The sequence below is a fragment of the Falco naumanni genome, chromosome 6 (genome assembly GCF_017639655.2).
Source record: "Falco naumanni isolate bFalNau1 chromosome 6, bFalNau1.pat, whole genome shotgun sequence".
Taxonomy (NCBI): Eukaryota; Metazoa; Chordata; class Aves; order Falconiformes; family Falconidae; genus Falco; species Falco naumanni.
The window spans coordinates 21186708-21211807 of NC_054059.1; the positions used below are offsets into that span (position 1 = coordinate 21186708).

The 25100-nt window shown below is 36.9% G+C and overlaps 1 protein-coding gene across 1 annotated transcript in view; it reads left to right on the forward strand.

Moving 5' to 3' along the window:
- The window catches only part of CSMD1 (CUB and Sushi multiple domains 1), a 1211070-nt gene that overhangs the window by 1094215 nt on the left and 91755 nt on the right, over positions 1–25100 (forward strand). The window contains exons 47-49 of the mRNA XM_040599137.1: positions 5982–6170; positions 10382–10528; positions 23191–23379. Of these exons, the coding sequence (XP_040455071.1) occupies positions 5982–6170; positions 10382–10528; positions 23191–23379 (525 nt within the window). The remainder of the gene's footprint in view (positions 1–5981; positions 6171–10381; positions 10529–23190; positions 23380–25100) is intronic.

A 25100-nucleotide genomic window follows, 5' to 3' on the forward strand; every position in this document is an offset into this window, starting at 1 on the left:
CTGTATTGGGACCAGCACTGTTTAACATCTTTGCCAGTGACATGGATCCTGGGATCAAGAGCACCCTCTGCATGTTTGCCAACAAGACCAAGCTGTGTGGTGCAGTCAACACACTGGAGGGAAGGGATCTCATCTAGAGGGACCTAGACAGGCTTGAGAGGTGGGCCTGTGTGAACCTCATGAAGTTCAACACGGCCAAATGCAAGGTCCTGTATGTGGGTCAGGTCAGTCCCAAGCACAAATACAGGTTGGGCAGAGAATGGATTGAAAGCAGCCCTGAGGAGAAATACTTAGGGGTGCTGGTGGCTGAGAAGCTCAGCACGGCCTGTCAATGTGTGCTTGCAGCCCAGAAAGCCAACCGAATCCTGGACTCTATCAAAGGAAACGCGGCCAGCCAGTTCAGGGAGGCGATTCTTTCTCTCTGCTCTTGTGAGATGCCATCTGAGTACTGCATTCAGCTCTGGAGACCCCAAGATAAGGACATGGACCTGTTGAAGCAAGTCAAGTGGAGAGCCACAGATATGATCAGAGGGTGGGAGCACCTCTTCTATGAAGACATGCTTAGAGAGTAGGTGTTGTTCAGCCTGGACAAGAGAAGGCTCCAGAGAGACTTTATTGCAGCCTCCCAATACCTCAAGGGGGCCTACAATAAAGCTGGAGAAGGACTTTTTACAAGGGCATGGAGTGATAGGACAAGGGAGAGTGGCTTTAAGCTGGAAGAGGGTGGATTTAGATATGATATCAGGAAGAAATTCTCTACCGTGAGGGAGGCATACGCTGGAACAGGTTGCCCAGAGAAGCTGTGGCTGCCCCATCCCTGGACGTGTTCAAACCAGGCTGGATGGGGCTTTGAGCAACCTGGTCTAGTGGAAAGTGTCCCTGCCCATGGCAGGGGGTTGGAACTAGATGATCTTTAAGGTCCTTTCCAACCCAAACCATTCTATGATTCTATGAGTCTTTTAAAATGTACAAGTCTAGTTTCCACCCTAGAGAATAAGTCATGTAATCAGCAGCTAAGGTATACTGGGGGGAGGTGAGCGAGTAATTCATTATGGTGGAGAATGAAAGCCAGCAAAGGCTGACAGGATGAGCGTTGCCAATTTGCTACATAACCCCTCAGTGCAGCCAGCCTCCCAAACTGTAAAGAAGTAATACACTGTCTGCCTTCCCATGTCCCTGAACTACTCTAGAACGATTCCTCTTATAAGTCCCTGTGGTATGTCTCCTGTGGATGGTTGAGGCTGGAAGGAACTTCTTGTCCAAGGACTCTTAGCCACAGGAAGTGAATCTTGGATATAAGAAGAGTTAGAGCTATAGCTTGCTGTGTAAGGAGATTTGGCCACTTCTGCTCTAGCACAGGAGAGGCAGTGAGGTATTTACAGCTTAGAAAGACATAAGTGTTTCTTTTTTACGTGAATTTTTTGCTCTAAGAATATGCTGAGGGAGGCTTCACAAGACACTGCATTTGTCTCAGTACCACAGAAAAAAATTCCATATCCTCTTTCCCCCTTTGTGTTACTGTGTGCACTGATTTGTATTAGAGAGATGTGGTTTTTTCACAAAACGGGTACTACTTCTTTTTGGAAATTGTAAGCGAATACAATAGAATATATGGAAGAAAGAATTCCTACAGCAATCCTGCATTGATCTGTTTTTTGTTGTGTACATGTGATGATTTTTTCAAGGAAAACCGTTAAGCTATTGATTTTTCCTATTCACCCACAAAAAAAAAAATGTTCTTAATTACAAAACAACATCATACCTTTCCTCAATTATGAGAGAAGGGCATGAGGAAACATCTGCAAAAGGCACATTTTGCCCTGTGGTAAATTAGTTTCAGGTCCCTTCTTAAGAGTCGGCTGTGAGGAACGAGAAAGCTAGCAGCACTCTTTCTCTGTTATTGATAACTTCTACCTGCTTTTTAAAAGAACAAAGGTTTTGTTGTTAGTTTTTCAAACATAGCAAACAGGCTATTTCCTTGCCTTTTTTCTGCTTCTGTTTTTGTCTCTGATGTCCCTTGTAAGAAAAAATAGATTATCTAAGAGCAAAGCAGGTAAAAGAAAAAGGCAGGAAAAGTAATTTCTGTGGGGTTTTAATTTATTTTTTTTTTTTTCTTCTTCCTGGAATTTCCTAGTCCTGTCTCTCTTTCTTTTTGCAGACTGTTTTTACAGTGGGAAATTCTCATCTGGAACATTGTTGGAGGTTTCTGAGACGCTCACAGTCAAGGTGTCTGTGCTTTCTTGGGTCGATTTTTCTGTTTCCTATTCTATGACATCTTTTTTTCCCAAAGGAAACTACCAATTTTCACTTCTCTGGATTGGTGACTTTCCTCTAATTTATCATTGCATTTATTTCCCTGGCTCCATTTCTTTCATATTCTTGCATTGAGTTTCTTGAGTTAGTGAAGAATATCTCAACACTTTATGACAGTGTTCTGTGGGTCACTGTAGTGATCTCAGGGTTTTCAAACTGTAATTTTGAATCTTATTCTTAGTTTAAAAATCCTCCATCCCAGATTCCAAAAGTGTCATATACTCCAGTAAGTTAATACAAGTTCATGCAGCCTGTTCTTAAGAGGATACTTATGGTACAACTCTTTGGAAATTACACTTGTGGAAAATGAACTGGAAGAGCACCTATGTAAAGTGCTGTGATAATAACCTTTCAGATTCACCCAACTGTAAAATTTTCTGGAATAATGTACCATCACACTTCCCATTTTATGAGATCACCTGCCTTTAGTTTTGTCTGGACTTATCTGTGTAATATCCAGATATTTTGTTTGCAGGCTCCAAATCTAAATGGCTATTAAATATTTGTTTCATGATTAATTTGACCAAAGGTCACTTCCATAACTCCCTCAGATGCTGAGGAAAACCAGGCAACAAAAAGGAGTGGTATCCTCACCGTCTCTGCTGTTAGTTTTTAGATGTGGGATGTTTACTAAAAACCATTCCAAAGGTACTTGCAACAATCCAGTCTCTTCATTCCAAGTGTCCTGTGCTTTGCAGCAACATTTTTGTTACGTTTAGTTGATTGTAACAATTTCTTAAGGTATAGTTTATACAGAGAGGTGGTAATATTCCAGTGCTGAAAAGGATCACGGTGTCTTGCTGTGAGAAGTCTGACAGCATTACTGATTTCTCCAGGGTACTTGTAATTTATGACTTTGAAGACCAGCTCTGAATCCACATGTTTCTCAGAGATGCTAATGAAGCCAATACTGCCTCAGTAAAAGCCATTTTATTTGCTTAAAAAGTCTTAGAGCATAAGCAAATAATACTATGGGGTAAAGCAGGTTGCGGAACCATGTCATGTCAGCTAGTCTTTGTCACTGATGAGCACTGTTAGTGTATGTCTCACAGGAAATGCCATGTGGCTAGCCAAACTTTTGTTCAGGAAAAAGTCCCGTGTATTTAACTAAGGGTTAATAGTTATTGCTATTTATCTGATAATACGTTTCTGCCCAATGATGTTCTGTGATAATTTGCTGTTTTACTTGTACTTTCTGCAGATTCATGAGTCAGAGTGCTTGTTGGCTTTATTTCCTCAAGGTGTTCTTCTCTTATGCTGAAGAATATAGGAAGTGAAATTAACAGTGTGTTTCATTTTAAAATAATGAGAAAGTGAAGATTAAATGTCATTAAATATGTGCAATGCTGTATTCCTACACAGAAGCTCATGTGAAATTTCTGGGTGTAATTTGTGAAAAATACAGGTGTTTCTATCTCAAAAGACAATCACTGAATTAAAATTGTCAAAAGGATTATTACTACTTTATATATCATTATCCCATAGAGTTTCCCTCTCTTAGGAGGTAGTCTATGAAAAACAGCTGTACCTCTCAGAGATAGTCTGTTACAGCCAGTACTGTCAATTGGTAGCAGAAAGGGAGACATGCCAAGGAAAAATTTGCTTGCCGGTTTTCCCCAGCCCACACCGTGTTTCCCCTGCTTAACGGTATATTCTCGCTTGTATATTACATCCCTCCCTTTTACAGGCTGACATTTATCTCTCTGACTGAAGCAAATTTTTAGCTAAGCAAGGTGAGAGGGAGGAAAAGAGGTTTTCAAAAATCGAATATTTCTTCCTGCATTTGCTAGCATGATAATGCTACATATTCTCCAGCTGATTAGAGCAGACTGAAGAAGAAAAGATTATGACAAAAATTACTAATAAGTAGTTTTTACTTTTTCATGCTTTCCCCTCTTATATGCCTAAATAATTGGAGTGGCTTTTAGATAAGTGATTTAAAAATTATGCTATAGTATTAAAAAATCACAATTGAAGAAAAATCACCCTGTATTTTGTGCTGAAGGCTCACCTTATAACTTAGATTGAGGGAAGTCTTGAAACAGTCAGAAAACTGTTCTGCTTTTTAGTTTCTTTTTTTCTAAACTTTGGTGCCATTGATGAATTGGTAATCCTCAGAAAATGCATTTGTAAGTTGTTTGAAACTCATCTCTTTCTCACATGATGTACTGTTATTGAAAATATTCTAAAGAATCTGGGACAGTGAATGGAACACTGTATTGTCCAATTCAGGCATGTACACTTTCTCTTACCTTCCACATGCAAGTCTGGAAAATTGTGTTTAGGTTAGAGAAAGCACAAGAATAAGCCAGCTTCTCAAAGGTAAATGTTTATGCACTATGTGGGAAAGTGATGGTTAATTTATACATGAATTAATGGATAAAATTCCTATTTTGTTTGTACTGTTGCTTCTGGTGGAGGGTTCAGATTTGTCTCCAGTGTATGGAACAGAAGGTAAAGACTGGCCATCTTTTATAAAATACAATTTCCTCCTCTACCAGTATGCTTAATTTCTCTGAGAGGACAATTAAAGATTAAGTCCTGACACTGTTTTCCAGAAGTTTACAGCAAAATTCTTCTTGACTGCAACTGAACCTAAATTTCATCTCCAAGTTTGTAAAAGGCCACCTAAGGGGAATGGTCCAGTTTTTAATACTTGTTTCAGATAGTTATATGTGAGTTTTCCCCTTTAACATATTTTCACTCTGACAATTTTTCCTCTGTTGTTATGTTTTTCACCTTTCCTGTAACCTTTAATTTATGCAAGTACTTGGGTACTGTGCTAGACAGTTTCCAGGAATGCATTTCTGTCAAGATACATTTGTGAATCTTACACAGAAAACATTGTTAAAATGCACATATATTATGAAACCCTGGACAAAAATGTATCAGACTTCAACAGCAAACAGACATGAAAGATCAGTCCTGCATGAAAGGCAAAATGTTAAAGAAAAACAGTGACCAAGAAAAGAATTTCTTAATCAAATCCAGTATTTAGGATATAAAATTTACAGCTTTTTAATGTAGTGTACTCATTGTCATATGCAGAAATCATAAACGCCTAGGAATACCAGATGAAACTGTTTATATAATGGTATGAGTTTGGAGTATAAAGTGACAGGGGAAGTGGTTGCTTAGAAGGTCTTTGGTGATTTGGAGGATGCTGTGTTGAAAATAAACACTTTGCACAAAACGTGTATGCTTTCAAATGATCTGGGGTGCCTAGAAGTTCCAGTATGTTTTCATGTTCATTTAACTGACTTAATTATTAAAGGTGGGTGGTTTTTTTAAGACTCCAATAGAAGACAGTTTCCAAATAAAAATTTTTACCAGGACTTTTACTTCACCTGTTTGAATGATCACAGCAGCATACATGAGTCTCTTTTCTGTAAACCCTTTGGGCTGAAATATTTCTGGATTAATTTTTTACTATAATTATTATCCTGTTCCATAAATGCAAGGTTTATAAAGGTGGTCCTGTTTTCCTGTTTGTGCTAAAGGGATCTTTATTGTTCCTTCCACCTGGAATGTGATTTTAACATGTTTTCATTTGGAAACTGAATATGAAGCATACATATATCTGAAAAACAAAACTACTTTTTTTTCACAAAAGGAAACACTTTATTTCATTGCTATTGTTGTTGTTTTTCTTGTTGTGTCCTTTGTAGCACAATGTCCAGCAAATGAAATCCGTACAGAATCATCAGGAGTGATCCTTAGTCCAGGATACCCAGGCACCTATCCCAATTCTCAGACCTGTTCTTGGACTATAAAGGTTGAGCCAGGATATAACATTTCCATCTTTGTAGAAATGTTTCAAAGTGAAAAGCAATTTGATGAGCTGGAAGTATTTGATGGTAAGAGAGATTTGTATTCTGTCTAACCACAAAAGAACAAATACTGGGTTGAGTGGGGCTTGATTTCCAGTTATTGGTTTCATAATGCAGTGATACATCTGAAACTTAAACCACAGTCCAGTATTCCTATTACTTTTTTCTTAAATGTAGATCTGTTAGCCAAAGAAGATTTTTATAGATGTATTCAAGACAAAGAAGCTTTTAAATATTCTTAGGTATTGTTAGAGGAGAAGCAGTAGCAGCTACAGCACCCCTGTGAAAGTCAACACATTTTCTGTTTCCTGGGAAGTGTATGGAGGTGTCTGAAAGGAGACGTTAACGTGCTGGTTTGTAATGGATCTTTTCTGGTGAGGAAATATTTTGGGGTTATAATTTCATTTGTCTAATTTAATAAAATTTAGTCTAAGTACTCAAATTTGAATCCGAATACCCAGTCTACTTTCTCCATAGCATGGCAGAACTGGTGCTGCACATTGTTTGAATATACCTCTATTAAAGTATTTGACCATCTGTTTAGGGACAAGGAGTAGAGAAATGATAAAACCTCAATTTCTAGTGTTACTCATAGCAGCACCTCTCAAAGGGCCCTGTATAATTTACATTCTATTCTTATTTTCTGCTGAATTCTGAGCTTATTATCACTTGTTCTCTTGCCATTGATTGATGAGAGGAACTAGTCCCTGATTGTTAATATATTTTTATTCATTTGCAGACCATTATCGTATCTTCCCTCATTAACCAAGAATACATGATAACTATGACAGAACTAATTAGTATTCACAATGGGAGTTTCATAACATGAGAAATATTAAAAGGTCCTATCTTTTGAGGTATCTTGCTCTAAGTATTTTTCTTAAGTAGTAGGTTTTTAATCTCTAAAATTATTAAATTCTGTTCACTTTTTGATAACAGCATTCTAAAAAAAAAAACACCCACAATATTTTTCATTGTTTTTAAAATGCAAGTTCATTAGCATTTTTTGTTTGTTTCTTTATAACATGTATTGGCCCATGTCAGGTGAGTGGAGGAAATAGACTGAAAAAATATATTAAGACTGACTTTTCCTCCACTCTACTTTTTATGACAATATGTAGTGTGCCTGGAACTTTTCTAGTGGCCTGATCTTTTTGTTTTCTTTTTGTTTTGAAAAATTCCATTGAAACTACTTAATGTTCCTGATGAAGATTTTTGTTTTCTTTCTTATGCATTTAAATGTAGTGGAACCAGATTATCAATAATAGATCTGACAGAAGGCTTGTCAGTTACTACATTTTTAAGCATTGTCATTTTGTGACATGAGATCACATTCTTACAAATTCATCTCTAGTCCAGCTTTATTGAAGTAATTTTTTCTACCACCTACCAGCAAATTTAAATGAGAAAGATAATGGTGTATTTATAACCTCTCAGTACAGTGCCATGTAGAGATTCCTAAGCTAGCTCTTAACAAGTTGATACTTAAATATGCCACATTACACTGCCTTGCAGAGATACTTGCTTGTGTCCCTGTAGCCACATTAGCAATGTGATTTGCCAAGCTAATTAGTTCCATGTCTCAGCATGAGGAGTTTGTTGGGGCAGAAGGCAATGCTGATGTGGCTATACTGTTTCCAGTGACAGATGTAACTGACTAGCTTGTTCAGAGCTAGCTTAGGTATTTCCTTGTGTTGCTGCATTTTGCAACAAATATATGTCGTATCCTGGGACCTTGTGTGGTCCAAAACAGCATACCTTTATTTAGATTAGTAGAACTGCACTGATCTACACCAGGAAAGATGTGTCACCAAACTTTATGCAGAAACTATATAGAAACCGGCAAGACTTTTAAAGAAATACTATTTGCTAAGACACAGGTCTCTGATTACTTTATAAGGCAGCTTTGGACTGCAAACCAAAATAGTGACTACACCTAATTGACTACATTGCAAATTATGATGCTTCAGCAGCTGGATGATGATCAGCATAGGCATCCAGTCAATGAGACCACCCCGGTCAGCTGGGAGCAATAAGCCCATTAGCCATTCCCATTTATCAGTCATACTCTTAGGAGATCCTGTCTATATTCTAAACCAGAGAAGCCATAAATGTACCATGAATATAACTATTAAAGGCTTTTGAACTTGAAAACACTGTATTAGGGCTACTTACACTAGATAGCATTTATTTAATACAGCAAATATTCTTTGACTATTTCTTTTTTCTCACTGAAATAAAACAAAATAAAAAATCTTCTGTCATTGAAAAGAGATGGAAATGTCAACTTTTACCTAATATCCAGAGAAGCATCATATGACAGGTCAGCACAGCAGAAGTTGAGTTTTTACTTCCTTATATAGACAAACTTTGAAATAATAATAGAAAAATCAGACTCAAGAACACCTAAGTCATGCTGGTGACTTTCCTGAACATCATCTGAAAAGCTGCCTGCTAGGTAAGGTACAGAAAGTGAAACTCAACTTCAGGAAAAACAAAGCAAACTAAAATGCATTGAATCATTCCTCCGATTTCCCAATGGTGAAAAAATACAGTGTGGCATGTGATGGTGCAAACTAACTTCGTGATCACTAATAAGGAAAGATTCTCATCTCTTTGTATGTAGTTGATCTTTGTTTGTAATTGTACTCTTTTAGCCCCTGTATTTGAGAATTTTGAAAGAACATATGCATTCTAAACTTTAACTAGTAAAGTGTATTAAACAGATTTTAAAAAACCCAGGGTGAAGCACAAAGAAACCAATTGAATTGTCATGTTTTAAATAATTTTTTAAAGCTAAAATAGGAACTGACCTCAGCATTCCTCATCATTTACCCCACACTGTAATCATCAAACACTAACTCCCTAATATGAATAACAAACAAGACACAAAGCTTTTTGATGAGGGCATGCTGGGCAGCCTGTGCCTAAAGCTATGCTTATTTGTTCTTATTTTGTATATGTATTTGTTAGAATTTCTTATGTAATTATTATTTAGTTGTAGTGTTGTCATTATGGTGACTGAACTGCAGTTCCTAGTAACTGGGATGTCTTAATCTTTATGATTTGCTGTGGCTTCTCTGTTCTCCCTTTTGTACCTGAAATTTCCCAGTCAGAGAATATAGTTGTTTTATTTATTGAACTGGAGAGAGAGAAGGCTGACAACTGTATTCAATTTTTAGGTAACATTTGTTTCAGTATTATTTTTGTGTTTTCATGCAACATAAGATGAGCTGGTCAGGCTGCAGCTGCTCAAACTCAGCAAAAATGAATGAAGCAGCCTCTTTATTTGAAATAGCTGCTGTGGCCAAGATAGTGTTGGTTGAATATGGTTTTCCTGAACTTGAAAAATGTGGAGAGAAAGGCATAGTGAGCATATGAAAGGGAGCAGTTCAGCTGGAGAAACCATAACCTTCATATGGAGGAAGATGCCATTTCATGTTTCAGAAAGCTTTCAGTTGGAGATTGGTTTGATTTTTATTTTTTTTTCTCTCTTGCATATATGTTATTTTATTATATAGCCCCCAAATCATTATTTGTGCTTCTAGGGTTTATTGCAGTGAAGATATTGGTCTACTGCCAACACATTTTTTTAGTGTCTTTTATTTCCCACAAGTGATTTTTTTTACTCTAAAATAATACTATAATAAACACACTATCTTTTAACAGGACTGAGAGCTAATAAAGTATGTGTTGTAAATCCATAGCACTTGTACGTATGTGTATTCCATAGTGAAACTGTGATGATCTTACATGTAACAGCATTCTTTAGCTAATGTGTTCACTATGTAATGTGGTGGCGTTTAAAATTATACAAGCTGTACAATGTCAAAGAATGTGTAGATTTGCTACCACTCAGTAGTAGGAAAAGAGCTTAAATAAATAATGGATATGAAAGGACAAGGATTAAAAACATAACCTCATGCAAAGTAATTGTCCCAAATACAAATTATTTTTTTAAATCCACTATTTTTTCAGTGTTTATGGCAAAAACACTCATTGTTTTATATTTCAGTTTGTTTGTATCAAGATTTTTTTATTGTACTCTAGTGAAAACCTAAAACCAGATGGATAGTTTAAATAGAGATCTTTTAATTATTTCACTGGCAGTGATGTGTCAGGTTATTTCCTATTATTTCCTTGTATATTCACATTCAGAGCTGAGTTAAAATATGAAAAAGACTACTGAAACTGGTAGTACTTTAAAACTTCAATAGCTTCTTTGTCTATCTCTGAAGGTTCTTCCGGGCAAAGCCCTTTACTGGTTGCTTTAAGTGGAAATCATACTGGACAGCTGAACTTTACAAGCAAAATGAATCAGCTATATCTTCGCTGGTCAACTGATCATGCAACCAGCAAGAAAGGATTCAAGATCCGTTACTCAGGTATTAATGATTTCTATTAAATTATAGTTTGTGGGTACATATACTATTTAGTATCAAATTAGAACTTGTAATATAATGTCTGTTTCTCTGAATAGAATTTATTATAATGTATATTTTAAGCATATGTAATCGTTCTATTGCAAGTTCAAGGTAAGCAGAGGACTTGGACTCTTTTTTCCCAGTTTGCCAAAGATCTCCATATTAATACTTCTCCAATAAATACCTCTCTGTACAACCTGCTATCTTGTCTTACCAGACCCTGGAGCAAGGCCTTTGAAATGTTAGTGGGAGGAGTAGCCCTTAGGTTTACACAGAAGTACTCAAGAGTGAGAATTTTTGTTCTTGAAATGGTATGTGGTACTCCACCTGTAATTCAGTGCACAATTAGTAGGTTTAAAATTTCCTTGAGCTGCAGTTCACAACTCTTACTACTGTGCTTCATGTACAAATAAATGGAAAATCGGGGGGGAAAAAACACCTCACTTCTTCAACAGGCTGCAGGTGAATCTGCTGTTGTGGTGACATGGAAGTATCTAAATATTCTATCTAAATAGCGTTAAAAATAATCGGTTTCAGTTACTTGTATTGCAATACTGGATTATACTCTGTGTGTAGGCATATTGATCCTTATTCTGTTAGCAGTCTCTTTAAGATGTTTTCACACATAAATCTGCAGACACATTGCTCCTAAAAGGCTTGGTTTAGGAACTATTTACATGATGGAGAGGGAGAGGGAGGTGAAAATTACTGTCTGTTGTTAACATTTGCATTTTCTGTGTTTGGACTTGATTAGCAATGTAAAGGTTGTAAGTGTTAATTTTGGTGGGTAATAATTGTCGATATAAATTAGGTAGAGAAAGGAATGATAATGTTTCAGAAGAAGGCTTTATCAAGCAGCAGATATTTAGTCATGCTAAATGCCATTTAGGGAGATGATTTTCACAGAGCTCGATCCTTTCCTGCACTATCCAGGCACTGGCTCTCTAACCTGTGGAAAGTTTCTCTTGTTACTGAAACAGAATTCAGCGCTGAGCTTAGAGAATAACAATGTTCTTTGTTTTGCGTACTTAAGAACTATAAGCAGAACTATGAGCAGTCAGGAAAAACAAACAAACAAACAAACAAACCCCAGCAGTTAGTAAAAGCATTACCTCCACCTTGCAAACAGCCTTTGGAGTATGACTACAGACAAACTGAAACTGATGGTCTGGGGAAAGGGAAGTTGTTTTTAAGCATACTGAAAATTCATTTAGTTTTTAATAGGGAAAAGGCAATTGCAGGACCTAATAGATGGATTGGGAGTGTGGAAGAAGGAACAAAGAGATTCTGTCAGATGATAACCCGTAGATGTGTGGCAGTGAAGGGAGTGAGCCTTCTGTGAGGAAGTAATATAAGGGTTACAAGAATAGACTTCCTGTAAAGGATTTATTTTGTAATTATCAAATTATTACAGAGACTGATTTTTGAGGAGTAAGAAATTATTTTATACGTTTGTGCAGTAGTGAAGAAGTGGCCTGACTAATTGCTGGGCTTAGTTCATCAATATTATGGCACTAGCCACAGCTAATAAAAAAATTGGGGGACTGGAGAGAGATCCTTATGGCTATGTTTTAGGAACAAACAACTGTTTTGCTTTTTCTGTTTCACTAACAATGTCTGCACTTTTCTCTAAACTTCTGTACATCTTACATGAGACTCAATGGAAATAATCAGCATGAAAGAAGACTAGCAATGAGCAGCAGCATAAACAATTGGATTTAAATCTTAATGAGGGAAAGCAACATCATGAAAGTAGGAAAAATACAAGATCCCAAAAAGGCTATTGATACTGTGGCAGCTGTGACTGAGCCAGCAGGTTTCCTCATAATGAAGAACCCATTGAAATGGATTACTGCCCTCCCACAACCCTCCCCTTCTTCTCCAGCTATGCCTATGCACAAAATTTTGCAAATTGTAGTTTTGTCACAACTGATTTCATTTGAAGATAAAAAATTTTTTCACTTTTAAAAAGTACTAGAAGCTTTCAGAGGAATGCTTAATATTTTCTTTAATGTATGGCCTTGTTTGTGTAAGCAATTTGTCTAACGTTACTTGTATGTTTTCTATCATGATTTAAGGTTTTTTGCTAAATCTTAGTAGAAAAGACCTATAGCATTACAACAGAGGGGTATTCTTATAAGGGCTTTGATATAGTATAGATGCAATAGCATGATTTTAATCTAAATAATAAATTTCTTAACTGCACTAATACCTAGATATTAAGTGATGTCTCTTAATTTAGTGAGTATCTGTATAGCATACTGAAATTAAGAGGGGAAGCATCAGTTAAAATTTCTTGCAGGTCTATGGAAGTACTCCCTTTTATTCTTTGAAAGGGATATAGTATGGTAGAATCACAAAATGGATGCCAAATATATAAGGAAAAGGTATTGCATGCTGGTTTTTTGTTTTGGTTTTTATTATTACTTATTTATTTATTTATTCGTTCGTTCATTTATTTATTTATGCTTGCTTGCTTGCTTGCTTATTGTTTGGTAGTGCTTGAACCTGACTTCCTGGTACAGCTGGGTTCCACCAAAACTATGTAGTTTATGGGGAAGATCTGTGAGTGCAGAAAGTGGAAGTTGCTGAGCCCAGGCTAGGAAACTCACTTTGTGAGAGATGAAAGTTTGAAACTGCTTTGAAAGACACCTGCAGAACACGCTGATTGCCTTTGTTCTTCCTCAACAATTTACAACCCTGTATGCACATTTCTACTCAAGCAAGCTAGTATTAAAGCATAAGAAAAAGGTGAATGACTTTTTTAAGTAGTGATGGGAGGAATTAAAGTACACTACTTGGCACACCCACTGCAGGCACTGTGATTTGTGAAGCAGAGAGTTACTTAGCTTGATACTTTGCAAGTTGACATTTGCTCTATAAAGTTTACAGGCTTTTGTTTAACTTTTAGTTAGTGATTCAAGGGTAAATAAGTAAATAAGTGGTTAATTAGCTAATTTGCAATTGCCTACCAATAGAACTGTAGCCATACATATTAAAAACCCCACCATAGATCTCTATTTTACCTTATGTATTGGGTTTGCATGCCAAGGTTTTGGTAGTTGCTGGGGGGGGGTGTTGGTGGGTGGGTGTTACAGGGGTGGCTTCTGTGAGAAGCTGCTGGAAGCTTCCCCCATGTCTGATAAAGCCAATGCCAGCCGTCTCCAAGACAGACCCACTGCTGGCCAAGGCTAAAGTAATCAGCTACAGTGGTAGCACCTCTGGGATGACACATTTAAGAAGGAGGGGGAAAAAAGTGCAGCAGCAGTCAGAAGACAGGAGTAAGAGAATAAGTGAGTGAAACAACTCTGCAGACACTAAGAAGGAGGGGCAGGAGGTGATCCAGGCACTGCAGCAGAGATACCTCTGCAGCCTGTGGTGAAGGCCATGGCAGGCTGTGCCCCCAGCCCATGGAAGTTAACAGTGGAGCAGATATCCACCTGCATCCTGTGGAGGACCCCATCCTGGAGCAGGTTGATGCCTGAAGGAGTCTATGACCTCGTGGGAAGTCCATGCTGGAGCAGAATCCTGGCAGGACTTGTGGAGAAAGAGGCCCAAACTGGAGTGGGTTTGATGGTAGGATTTGTGACCCCATGGGAGACACACTAGAGCAGTTTGTTCTTGAAGGACTGCACCCTGTGGAAAGCCCCCATGCTAGAGCAGCCCATGAAGAACTGTAGCCCACAGGAAAAACTCATGTTGGAGAAGTTTGTGGAGGACTGTCCTCCATGGCAGGGACCTCATGCTGAAGCAGGTGAAGAGTGTGAGGAGTCTTCCCCCTGAGGAGGATGGAGCAACAGAAACAATGTGTGATGACTGACTACAACCCCCACTCCCCATCCCCCTGTGCTGCTGGGGGAAGAGAGGTAGAGAAATAGGGAGTGAAGTTGAGCCCAGGGTCATGGTTTAACTCCAGCTGGCAACTAAGCACCACACAGCCACCTGCTCTGCTCCAGTGGGATTGGGGAAAGTTGGAAGAGTAGAAATGAGAAAACTTGTAGTTTGAAATAAAGACGGTTTAATAGGTAAAGCAAAAGCCACGCACGCAAGCAAAGCAAATTAAGGAATTAATTCACCACTTCCCATCAGCAGGCAGGCATTCAACCATCTCCAGGGAAGCAGGGCTCCATCATGTGTAACAAACACCATCACTCAAAGTCCCCGCCTTCCTTCTACTCCCAACACTATATGTTGAGCATGATGTCATATGATATGGAATATCCCTTTGGTCAGTTTGGGGCCAGCTGTCCTGGCTGTGTCCTCTCCCAGCTTCTTGCCCACTGTGAAGCTGCTCACTGGTGGGGTGGGGTGAGAAACAGAAAAGTCCTTGACTCTGTGTAAACACTGCTCAGCAATAACAAAAACATCCCTGCATTACTAACATTGTTTCCAGCAGAATTTCAAAACATAGCCCTGTACTAGCTACTAGGAAGAAAATTGACTCTATCCCAGCCAAAACCAGCACACTCAGGAAGAAGGGAGGGGTGGAGGGGGAGGTGTGTTAAGATTTGCGTTTATTTCTGATTATCCTACTCTGATGTGATTAGTAATAAATTACATTAATTTTCCCTAAGTGGAGTCTGTTTTGCCCATGACAGTAATTGCTGAGTGATGCCTTCCCTATCCTTATCTTGACCCACGAGCCTTTTATTTTCTCTCCCCTGTCCAGCTAAGGAGAGGGAGTGATAGAGCAGTTTTGGTGGGCACCTGGCATCCAGCCAGGGTCAACCCACCCCACCTTAATTCTGCTCTTGTAACCTCATCTGTTATTGCAAGAATCTTAATTCTTCACCATTCATTTAATCTTATTTTTAAGCTTTGTACCCGGGAAACAACTGTTCCTACATCCTTTCTATTTCAATTTGAAAGAAAAGGCTATTGATTGGTTTGGGTTTCTCCTTGCATTTTCCAGTAGCTGGTTACAAATGATGAAGGAACTGTATGAAAAAATTCATCAGACTCTTTATAGTTTCTTCTGTGGTTCCTAAACTTTAAGGTGGTGATTTGCTGTTGTAAATACAGCAGGAAAGTCACACAGCAGAGTTTTATGCAGTACTTTGAATAACAAGGAATATAAACAGGACCATTTATAAATGTTGAACAATCAGTAAGAACATCTGTGCTATAAATAGCAGGTTATTTAGTCAGATATGTAATTTTTGAAGAGGCAGATGTTCACAATTATATCACTAAAGAGGGAATCGGCCTTTGCAAATTTACCTTGTTGTTTTCATACTGCTTACTAACTAGATTTAAAGATAAACTGCTGGCATGGTTTAACCCTGGCTGGTTATTAAGTACCACGCAGCTGCTTACTCACTCCCCTCTCACCCAGGGGGATGAGGAGGAGAGTTGGAAAAGAATGAAAGTTTGAGGGTTGAATTGTAAGAACAATTTAATAAATGAAATAGAATAAAAATGAAAGAACAATAATAACAATGATGACAATAACAGTTATAATAAAAAGAGGGAGGGAAGAGGGAAAGAAAAAAAGGAACACATGGTGCACAATGCTCACTACCTGCCGACTGATGCACACCAGTGCTCAAGAAATGATCCCCAACCCCTACCAACCCCCCCGTTTATATACAGAGATTGACATCTCATGGTATGGAACACCTCTTTGGCTAGTTTGGGCCAGCTGTCCTGGCTGTGTCCCTTCCCAATTCCTTGTGCCTCTCCGGTCTTTTTACTGGCAGGGCCTGAGAAACTGAGAAGTCCTTGACTTAGTATAACCATTACCTAGCAACAACTAAAAAATCCTGTGTGCTATCAACACTGTTCTCACATCATATCCAAAACACAGCACCTTACTATCTCCTAAGAAGATAATTAACTCCATCCCAGCTGAAACAGAGATAACTGCAAAAGAAAGACTGCCTGACCTTTTTTTTTGTTGCTTGTTTGAGTATTAATCTCTTTGTTGATTCTGTACATTATAAAATGAAAAATAACATGTGGAATGGATGGTCCCTTAATTAAGGAAATGTTTCAGTAAACAGAAGAGGTAGGTTTTGTTTTCTTCTGTGTCCATAACTAATTACTTCAGCCAGTTCCTGATTTCTTATCTGTAAAGTGAGTCTGTCTAAAGTGAGGATGATAGTAAACCTCTGCCTATTGGATATTTACAGAATAGCAGCACAAAGGACATAAGATCCCTTGGTAATATGATGATAAAGACAAGTAAGTATCCAAATGGGAAAGTTAGAAGGAAGCAGTGGACTAAGCTGTGACTTTTTATCTGTCAACAAAAAATCTAGCATATAAACTAAACAAAAGCAACATGTGATTTGAAAGAAGGTATTTTGTTTATTTATAATTTCAAACATAGGACTGTTCCAGTGAATAGTTATAAGTATCTTCTTCATATTAGTTTCTGTCTGAAGTATCGATCAAAAATACTGCTGGGAAATTAAGTCCTTTGCTAAAATAAATTCTAGAGTAAATGTCATGGTGTTCACTGTGTGACTGAAACTTACAAAATCATCGGGGGGGGGGAGGGGGGAGCGGTTTGGACATCCAGTTTCAAATGATTTTATTTTGTAATTCAGAGTTATTTAATTGACCTTCCCTTAGACAGAATATTTCAAACAGAAAAAAAATAAAATATCTCAGCATAAATGTTTAAATGTTCCAGCCTTTAAGAGAATATTCTTTGTGAAGGGAAGGGTATGGTCCTGCAAATGCAAGTTTTTATCTTGTTGACTGATAACTCTTATCAGTGTTTATCTATGCTGCTGTCCACACTTAAGTTGACTAGGTGATACGTGATTTAGCTAGGCAGTTATTACCCTGTTGGTCTTCAGTTGCAAGTGACAAATGGATGTTGTGATTATAAATGAGCTGAAAATGTTCAATATGTTGCATTACAAAAACTACTGGTGTTTAAGAGGCCTTGAAAGAATGTGGATGCCATATCATTTGGAAAAGTAAATTGTAAATTAAATCTGTAAATGTAAAACTATTTCAGGTCACTGGAATGGCTTCATAGAAGTTTATCACGTTTTGTGGTAAAACATTGTCATTCCTAGATGAGAGCACTCCTGTGTCATTGCATCTATTTCAGCTAAGCCTCATGATATTCCAGGACAGATGCTCTGTAGGAAACTGGCTGGGACAAAACCAGCATTTTATCTTAGTAGTCCTTGATACAAGGCTGCAATATTTTATGAGCAGTCTGTAGAGATTCCTGTTTAAACCCTGAATTTTCACTCAGCTGACAGTGGCTGTAGTTTTTAGTCTGACATTCTTCAAGCATTTACTTGCACTCCACTTCTTCAGACATTTTTCATTTATTGTCTTGTGTGTAGTTCTTCATTTAGTTTGTCAGTTCCTGATCCTAGAAGATGTTGTGTATGCTTCATTATGGACTCTGAGGAGAGTTCTGTTTAAAGAACAGATTAAAAATTACCGAACTGTAGATTATGAAGGGAATTGTATGGAGTGTTATCAGTATCCCTTCTCTGTCTCAACAAGTGTTAGTCTTCAACAAGATTTTTCAGAGTTGTAAACTAAAATCCATCTTCAGAATTTTAAATAATTTGCTTCAAATGCTTTCCTTCTTTTTATGCCATGTGTAGCTTAGACATAATAAATTGTTTGAGTATCAGCTTTTTCTATTCATATTTCACTGCCTTTGCAGCACAAAATACAATGAGTTTTGGTAGGGCTTTGACATGGATGAGGACTACAGGCAGTGCTTGCCTGCATCATTGTTGCTGTCCTCTGGCACTGCTTTCAGATGTCATTAACAAAAGTTTCCGAAAGAGTAGATGGATTCAATCTATGGCAAATAACTGTTTTAAATATAAGTTATCCAAACATTTATGATTCATATCACAAAATGCACATTATTATGGGTTTTAGGGATACTCTTAACAGTCATGGAATTGTAAAGTTTGCTAATCTGTGGGCACAGCCCCTTTCTGATATGTGAGATCATTTCTGTACTACCTTCTGTTGAACTATTCATTGTACTTCAAGGAATTCACTTTGCTTTGTGTAGTCGCATTCACTATACCTACTTTGTCCCAAACCTCACACTCATTCTGGTCAAAATACCTTTGCCAAGCCAGTCTAGCTGTGCTCCCCGACCTTTCTCTGATCTCCATCCTTGTTCTACCCTTCCCTACAAATCAGTCTACTTTTAGTGGTTCTCTGGTAGATAATGTAAGATCTTTATCCAGCTCTTGTCGATCTTTCTTACCCTTCTAGCTTCCTATCTTAATATCCCTTGCTTTCTCTTTACAGTATCTCCCCTTATTTGTTATCTTGCTTCTTCCTTGCTTCAGTCTGATCTTTTGGCTCCCACTAATCAATTCCGATTTACTGTATATATTTTTATTTCCAGTTTCTTTCCATGAATCATACATACATATGGTTTTCTTGTGTTGTATTTTATTCGGAATTAATGTCGGTCTCTGATACATCCATCCTTTTGATGCCACTTCTAATAGCTAACCAGATCCTTCTCTTCCTCTCATTTCCATCACTGGCTCTTAGCCTGCAATCCCTCTCTTCCTTTTCTTGTTTCATTGCATAATCTGCCATGACTGTTCTTCCCCTGGGCTCTTAAACCCAGTACCTATATGTCAAATATTTTCTCTTTTTTTTCCACTTATAACCTTCCTATCCAGTCAAACATAGGTCATAGCTTTATTTTCACACTTGAACCTCTGCCTTTAACTTGCACAATTTCCAGTGACCACAAAACTTTACCAAGACATTTCTGTTCCCAGATCTCTTCTTCCCAATTTCCTGCAGTCCCATGCAGCTGCTACCACTCAGTGAGACACTGGGGTGGCAGGAGAAGTGAGCACTAGTGACAGTAGGTTGAAATGATGGTTGAAAGCAACAGATCATCAGGAGTCATCAAGGTAGCTGGGGAAGGAGGATATGGATTTCTATAGGAGGTCTGCAGTAATAACCATTAGGAATTAAGTACACTTGCCAAAGTGATGATGAAATAAATTCTGAGCAATATTGCTGTTCCTTTTGGTTTTTTATATCAATTCCTTTGTCTCAGTTCAATGATTTTTTTGCTTGATTTTTTTCTGAACATCAGTTAGTTCACTGGAGAGCTTAAACTATGCCTTTGGGCTCTGGGCATTACTAATTATTACAACATAAGCAAAAATTATGGCTAATAGATTTCCCCTGTGGCCCTCCATGAAATTTGCAGTATTTTGACATCATTCTGTGTAATTCAGCAGCCCGAATGTTCCATATTTCATGCCATTTTAAAGCTGATCTCTTTGGAGGTTCATATATACTGTATATTATTGAAATTAACTACAGCTAAAAAAATGGCAGTAAGCTCCCTGGTAATCAGAAGATAAAGGTATGACCTGTTATACTCAAAATCTTGTTATGGGGAAAAGCCTACATTTTAAGTGTCTAGCCAAGAATTTACTGTTAATATAACTGACACATTAGCAGTTTAGTAAAAGAATTACTAGTCCAGATAAATTAGTTATAGGAAAAAAAGAAGAAAAAGGAAGAATATGTGGACGCTACTATACAGAAAAACAGTATGGTTAGAATTGTTGTAGACACACTTCCCACTGTAACCTATTCCCTGGTGCTACAGTCATGCTTTCGCTGGCAATGCTTCAGTTTGGTGTTTGTATGTTGGGGGAGATACTGCAGGCCATCAGCAGCTGGAGTTCTTCAACAGGAAGACTGTGATACTGATTTCTTCCTCACTCTTAAGATCCACGTAGAATCATTTTTGTGGGTAACACATTTTTACACCCTGCTGTTGGTCAAATTTAAGTCACACGTGATTCTACTGTATATACTTCATTTTACATGTAGTTACGATTTTTTTGCTCTTTTACTGAAAATCATTTTTGCCCAGCTCTGAGTTACAAGTTTTTTAACTGATCACTGGTGAGTTGTGTATAGCTTTAGACAGCGCACAGGTTGTCACCCTCTTATTGTACCATGCCTCTGCTTCTCTAACTATATCCTGTGTTCCCACCTCTCAAGGCCTCTGTTTGTCTATACATCACCATACTAGAGACCTAAATAACTTATTCTATACAGAATAATTGCTTGTTATAAGTACCTATATAATGGTATGATTGTACCATAAAAAGATAATAGGAAATTATAAACATAATTCTAAAGTAAAATAATTCACGTGTACCCACTTGACCAGAGGGAAAAAAAAAAAAAAAAAAAAAAGCTGTTAAACCTAAAGAAAGTAAAAACCAAGCTGCAGGCAGGTCAAAAAAAGGTTGAGATGACACAAACCTGACAAACCTTGGTCCTGAGGACTTGCAAACTCAGTACAAAGTCTGTAACCTGTTACTAGCAAAGGCAACACTGTATTACCGGGCCACAGGGTTATACATCATATGGCAAATATTTTCTGTTTAGAATTGTAGTACTGAGGAGATAAATTTAAAGTTTTGTCTGAATGGCATAATATGTTTAGGACTCACCTGCTGTTGGTAAGGTCTCCTAGGATATTTAAAATTAAATAGTGCTTAAAAGGTTACTAGAGATGACTTTAGTATTCTTATCCAGTGGTCTTTTAGTCTTAACCAGCTTGTTGCAATAACAGTATCATTTTTTCTTCAGTAGATTGAAAAAAAAAAATAAATCCATATTTATTGTGCTTCTTTAGAGGTCAAATCCCCTTTTAAATTTAAACAGTATTTTAGTAATTTATTTCATTTAGTTAGCCGTGTAACTGAATGTCACTGTGCTTATAAGGGATGCAGAATGTGGTGCCAAACAATTGTTTTACTCAACTATCCTAGGTTACTGATTTTTAACCTGGCTTTTGGGTGTTTTTTTTCCCTTTTTATATATTTTTTTCCAATAACCCCCCAAGTGAAAGAATGTATAAAAATGATATTTCAAGTAGAAATAATCTTGCTTAATTGAGAACTGTAGTTTAATATAATCTCAACAGATGACTACATTTTTCAGCATCTTTAATGTAGGACCTAGTTTTGCTGCTTTTGTTGGGTAGCATTTCTTAGGAATATTGACCTTGATATCTTTGGCATCTGAACCTAGACACTTAAAGGAAGCATCTCAATTGGTAGTCTAATCAACCTTGTCTCTCCATAGTGAATGAACAGAAACATCCCTCGTTAGGTGGTAATTGATATCATAGTTGCACCATAGGGTGACAAAATATGCATTAAAAGAAAAAGAAAAAGAGGGAGCTAGATACTGAAAGCTGAAAGAAGGAAATCAGGGTTGTGTGAAATGAATGAATAGTATGAAAAATATTTATAGATGTAAACCAAATTCTGCACTTTTGCACTTGTGAAATAAAACCACAACATCTACTGGATAATGATACAAACATCATAGTATGCTTAAGACACGTTTCAGTATAGTGTAGAGAGTTAGTATTGTAGCAGCAGTTACAGTCTCAGTGTGCTTGGTACTGACATAGTTATCAGTGAAGTTCAATACTGTCTTCCCTGTGAAAAAGTTCATAGGCTTATTTCGGTGGTGGATGTTTAGCCAGGTTTATTTTCTGCAATCCATGGTCTTACCATGCTTCTTCTGAAAAGATACTAATCTGTGTAAGCTTGACATGGTGCACTGCTGCAAATGTGCAGTGACTTGTACATCAATATAAAGTTAAGGTAATTATTTCGTATTGTTTTTATTAGTGAAAAATGTTTGCATGCAAGAAACAAATTTGTGTAAAACTCCACATGTATGTCAAACTATCATATGCCTTTGCTTGACCCCTGGATCTGGCTTGGGTAATCATACTCCATCCTTATGTACAGGTATTGCAATCTTGGATATTTTTTTTTAAAAAGGTCTTTATTATTCACTTTTGACACAATTATACATTGTGTGCTTTTTTTTTACTTCTTCAGGACATGTCTAAACATTTCGCCTATATGTCACATGTTCTTGACGACCACACTGGTCAGGAAAACCTCTCTATGAAAAGTATTTGTAGTAGTAATGATTAAGGTTAGCAAGGTTTAGTTTCATTTCAAAACTTAGATTTAAACAAGTACATTCTATCTTACTTCAGATGTAGTGTAAATTCAACATTTAAGAAGCTGCACTCAAGTTACATTCTTTTGCTAAAAATTTAATACAGTTGTCATGTAATATCTTTGGGGAAGTGTACTTTAAAATTACATTAATTTTGATGTGGAAACAAATGCATCTGAGGAATCAGTTTATGGTCATGCAAATTTTTAACATATTTGGCAAAAGGATACATTTTCTACTTGGATGTCTAAGTTCACTGGATTTTTAAAATAAAATTGTTCATTTTTGTTTGTTTTGTATATTGTGTGGTTCAGTAAAGTTTTATATTTATAAATGTATCAAATTTGAATTAGTTTATTGTGAGTGAAGTTACTGAATCATCTGTATGTTTCCTGATTGCAGCTTCCTTATGTACAATAGCATAAACTGGCTTATGATTATAGACTGTGTTTTTTAACTTCATGGTATTTCTGCATAAGAAGTCTGAATCTTCACTGAGGATTCGAACAGTATAATGTAAAGAATTCTGTACTAATTTTAATGGCATTCAAAGTTTGCACATATCATAAATAATGAGAACTTGGTACATGACGTGTGTTTTATGTGGTTTTAATAATGTCCCTTTTTTTGGCATTTAGCTCCCTATTGCAGCTTAAACCCTGTCTTGAGAAATGGTGGAATTATAAATAAAACAGGGGGTCCTGCTGGAAGTAAAGTTCGCTATTACTGCAAACCTGGCTATAGAATGATTGGTCACAGTAACGCGACATGTAGGCGTCACCAAAATGGCATGTATCAGTGGGATTCTCCTGTGCCAATCTGCCAAGGTAAGATAATGTTTTCTTTTTGAGTATGCTTCTGTAATGTCATTGCAAAGAATATTTTACAAAACAGATACAGCATTGTCAATACTGCTGTATGCCAAGAGACACAATGACATAATGAATTTATCCAAATACATATTGACTTGTGTACTTAATATGTGCCGAGCTGAAGTATTAAGAAGTAATGTAGTCAAATACAGACCAAATGAAAAATACATCTTCAGCACTTTTTTGTTTAGTAAAATACATATCTAAACAGTCCACAGCTCATAGTATTGTTGTATTACAGAACTTTTAAATAAAAATTCAGTAGTTTTCTGGCATGCATTTGATTATTTTAGAAAATCGCTTTATAAACAATCTTAAAGACAGAAAACTGTATCTGAACATAATAAGGTGTGTAAAGAGTTCTGAATAATAGAGATAACAGTTCTTTGAACAATTTAAGAAAACAGTCACCAATTTTAAGGGCAGAATGGAATAATTCACAGAAAGTTAGAGGGAGGAAAAATGTGCAGATGTGTGCAGGACTTGACATGAGGTCCAGGACTTTATCATGGATAACCAGGGAACAGAGTCCCAGCCAGTAATAAATTCTGAACAAAAATTAAGCAGACTCAAAAAAATAACAAAATACTTCAGACACTGTGTCCTTGTTATTTTATACTCTGTGCAAGAAATTGCTGTGAAATTTTAGCAATGCAGCATGTTCACAAATACATTTTATTCTTTAACTTTAAGCCGTATTTATAATTTCAGTAATGTATGTGGCTGTGTGTACCTAGATTTCTGTTAGCAGCAGGGGAAAAAAGATTTTGGAGATAGTAAATGAGTTTAATCTTTACTATAAAGATCTTATTAATGTAGAATTCCTCAACTTTAATATGCCACTGTTATAACTGTGACACAATTATTCCAACTTGTATGTCTGGATGAAGCATATAGTGTTCAATAAACTCTGAAATGGAAAGTATGTTTCTAAAGTTATTAAATATATGTTACCAAAATACATGCATTCTCTCTGAAAATTAATTAAAATTACACCTTTGGTCCAGCTCAAGGATTTCATTATAGAATGTTTCCCAATAAAAATGCCTTTGATTAAGTCTGAAATTTCTGTAAAACCAGTCCTGCAGGGTTATATTTGTATATTAATAACTTGACTGTGTCAGAGGTAACATTTGAAATCAAATGTGATTGTATTATCAAAAAAGAGGAGTTATTTTTTGCATATTTAATATAACAATATCAGTTTTAATATGAACACATATAATAAGGGTTAATCTGGTAGGGTCAGAAGATATTTTTCAATTCTGGTCTTCCCAAGTGCAGATGCATGTAATAATGGACAATGTATGAAGAACTTGACTCCTATCTAGGACATTTGAAAGTATTGTGATTGCTTTTATTTCATATGAGAAGGAAAAAGAGAAATGTGAGCCATGCTATGTTCAAAATATTTATAAGCAGTGAAAATAGCAATTTGTATGCAATAGCAGTAGATAGCTGCTGAGAGGACGTAGTACAGGCCCCAGTAATGATCCTGGCAACCACATGCGTCACCTTGGCCACTGCTTAGCTCGCATCCAGATCCCTGTGCTGGGGGAGAGTAGAAAAAGAAGGCTGAGGCTCAGGGGTGAATAGGTGATAAGAGAAAATGAGAGAAAAGCTTGGCAAGAAGAGCAGTTAGCATAAAAAACCGAAAGCAAGTTTTCAGGGTCCAT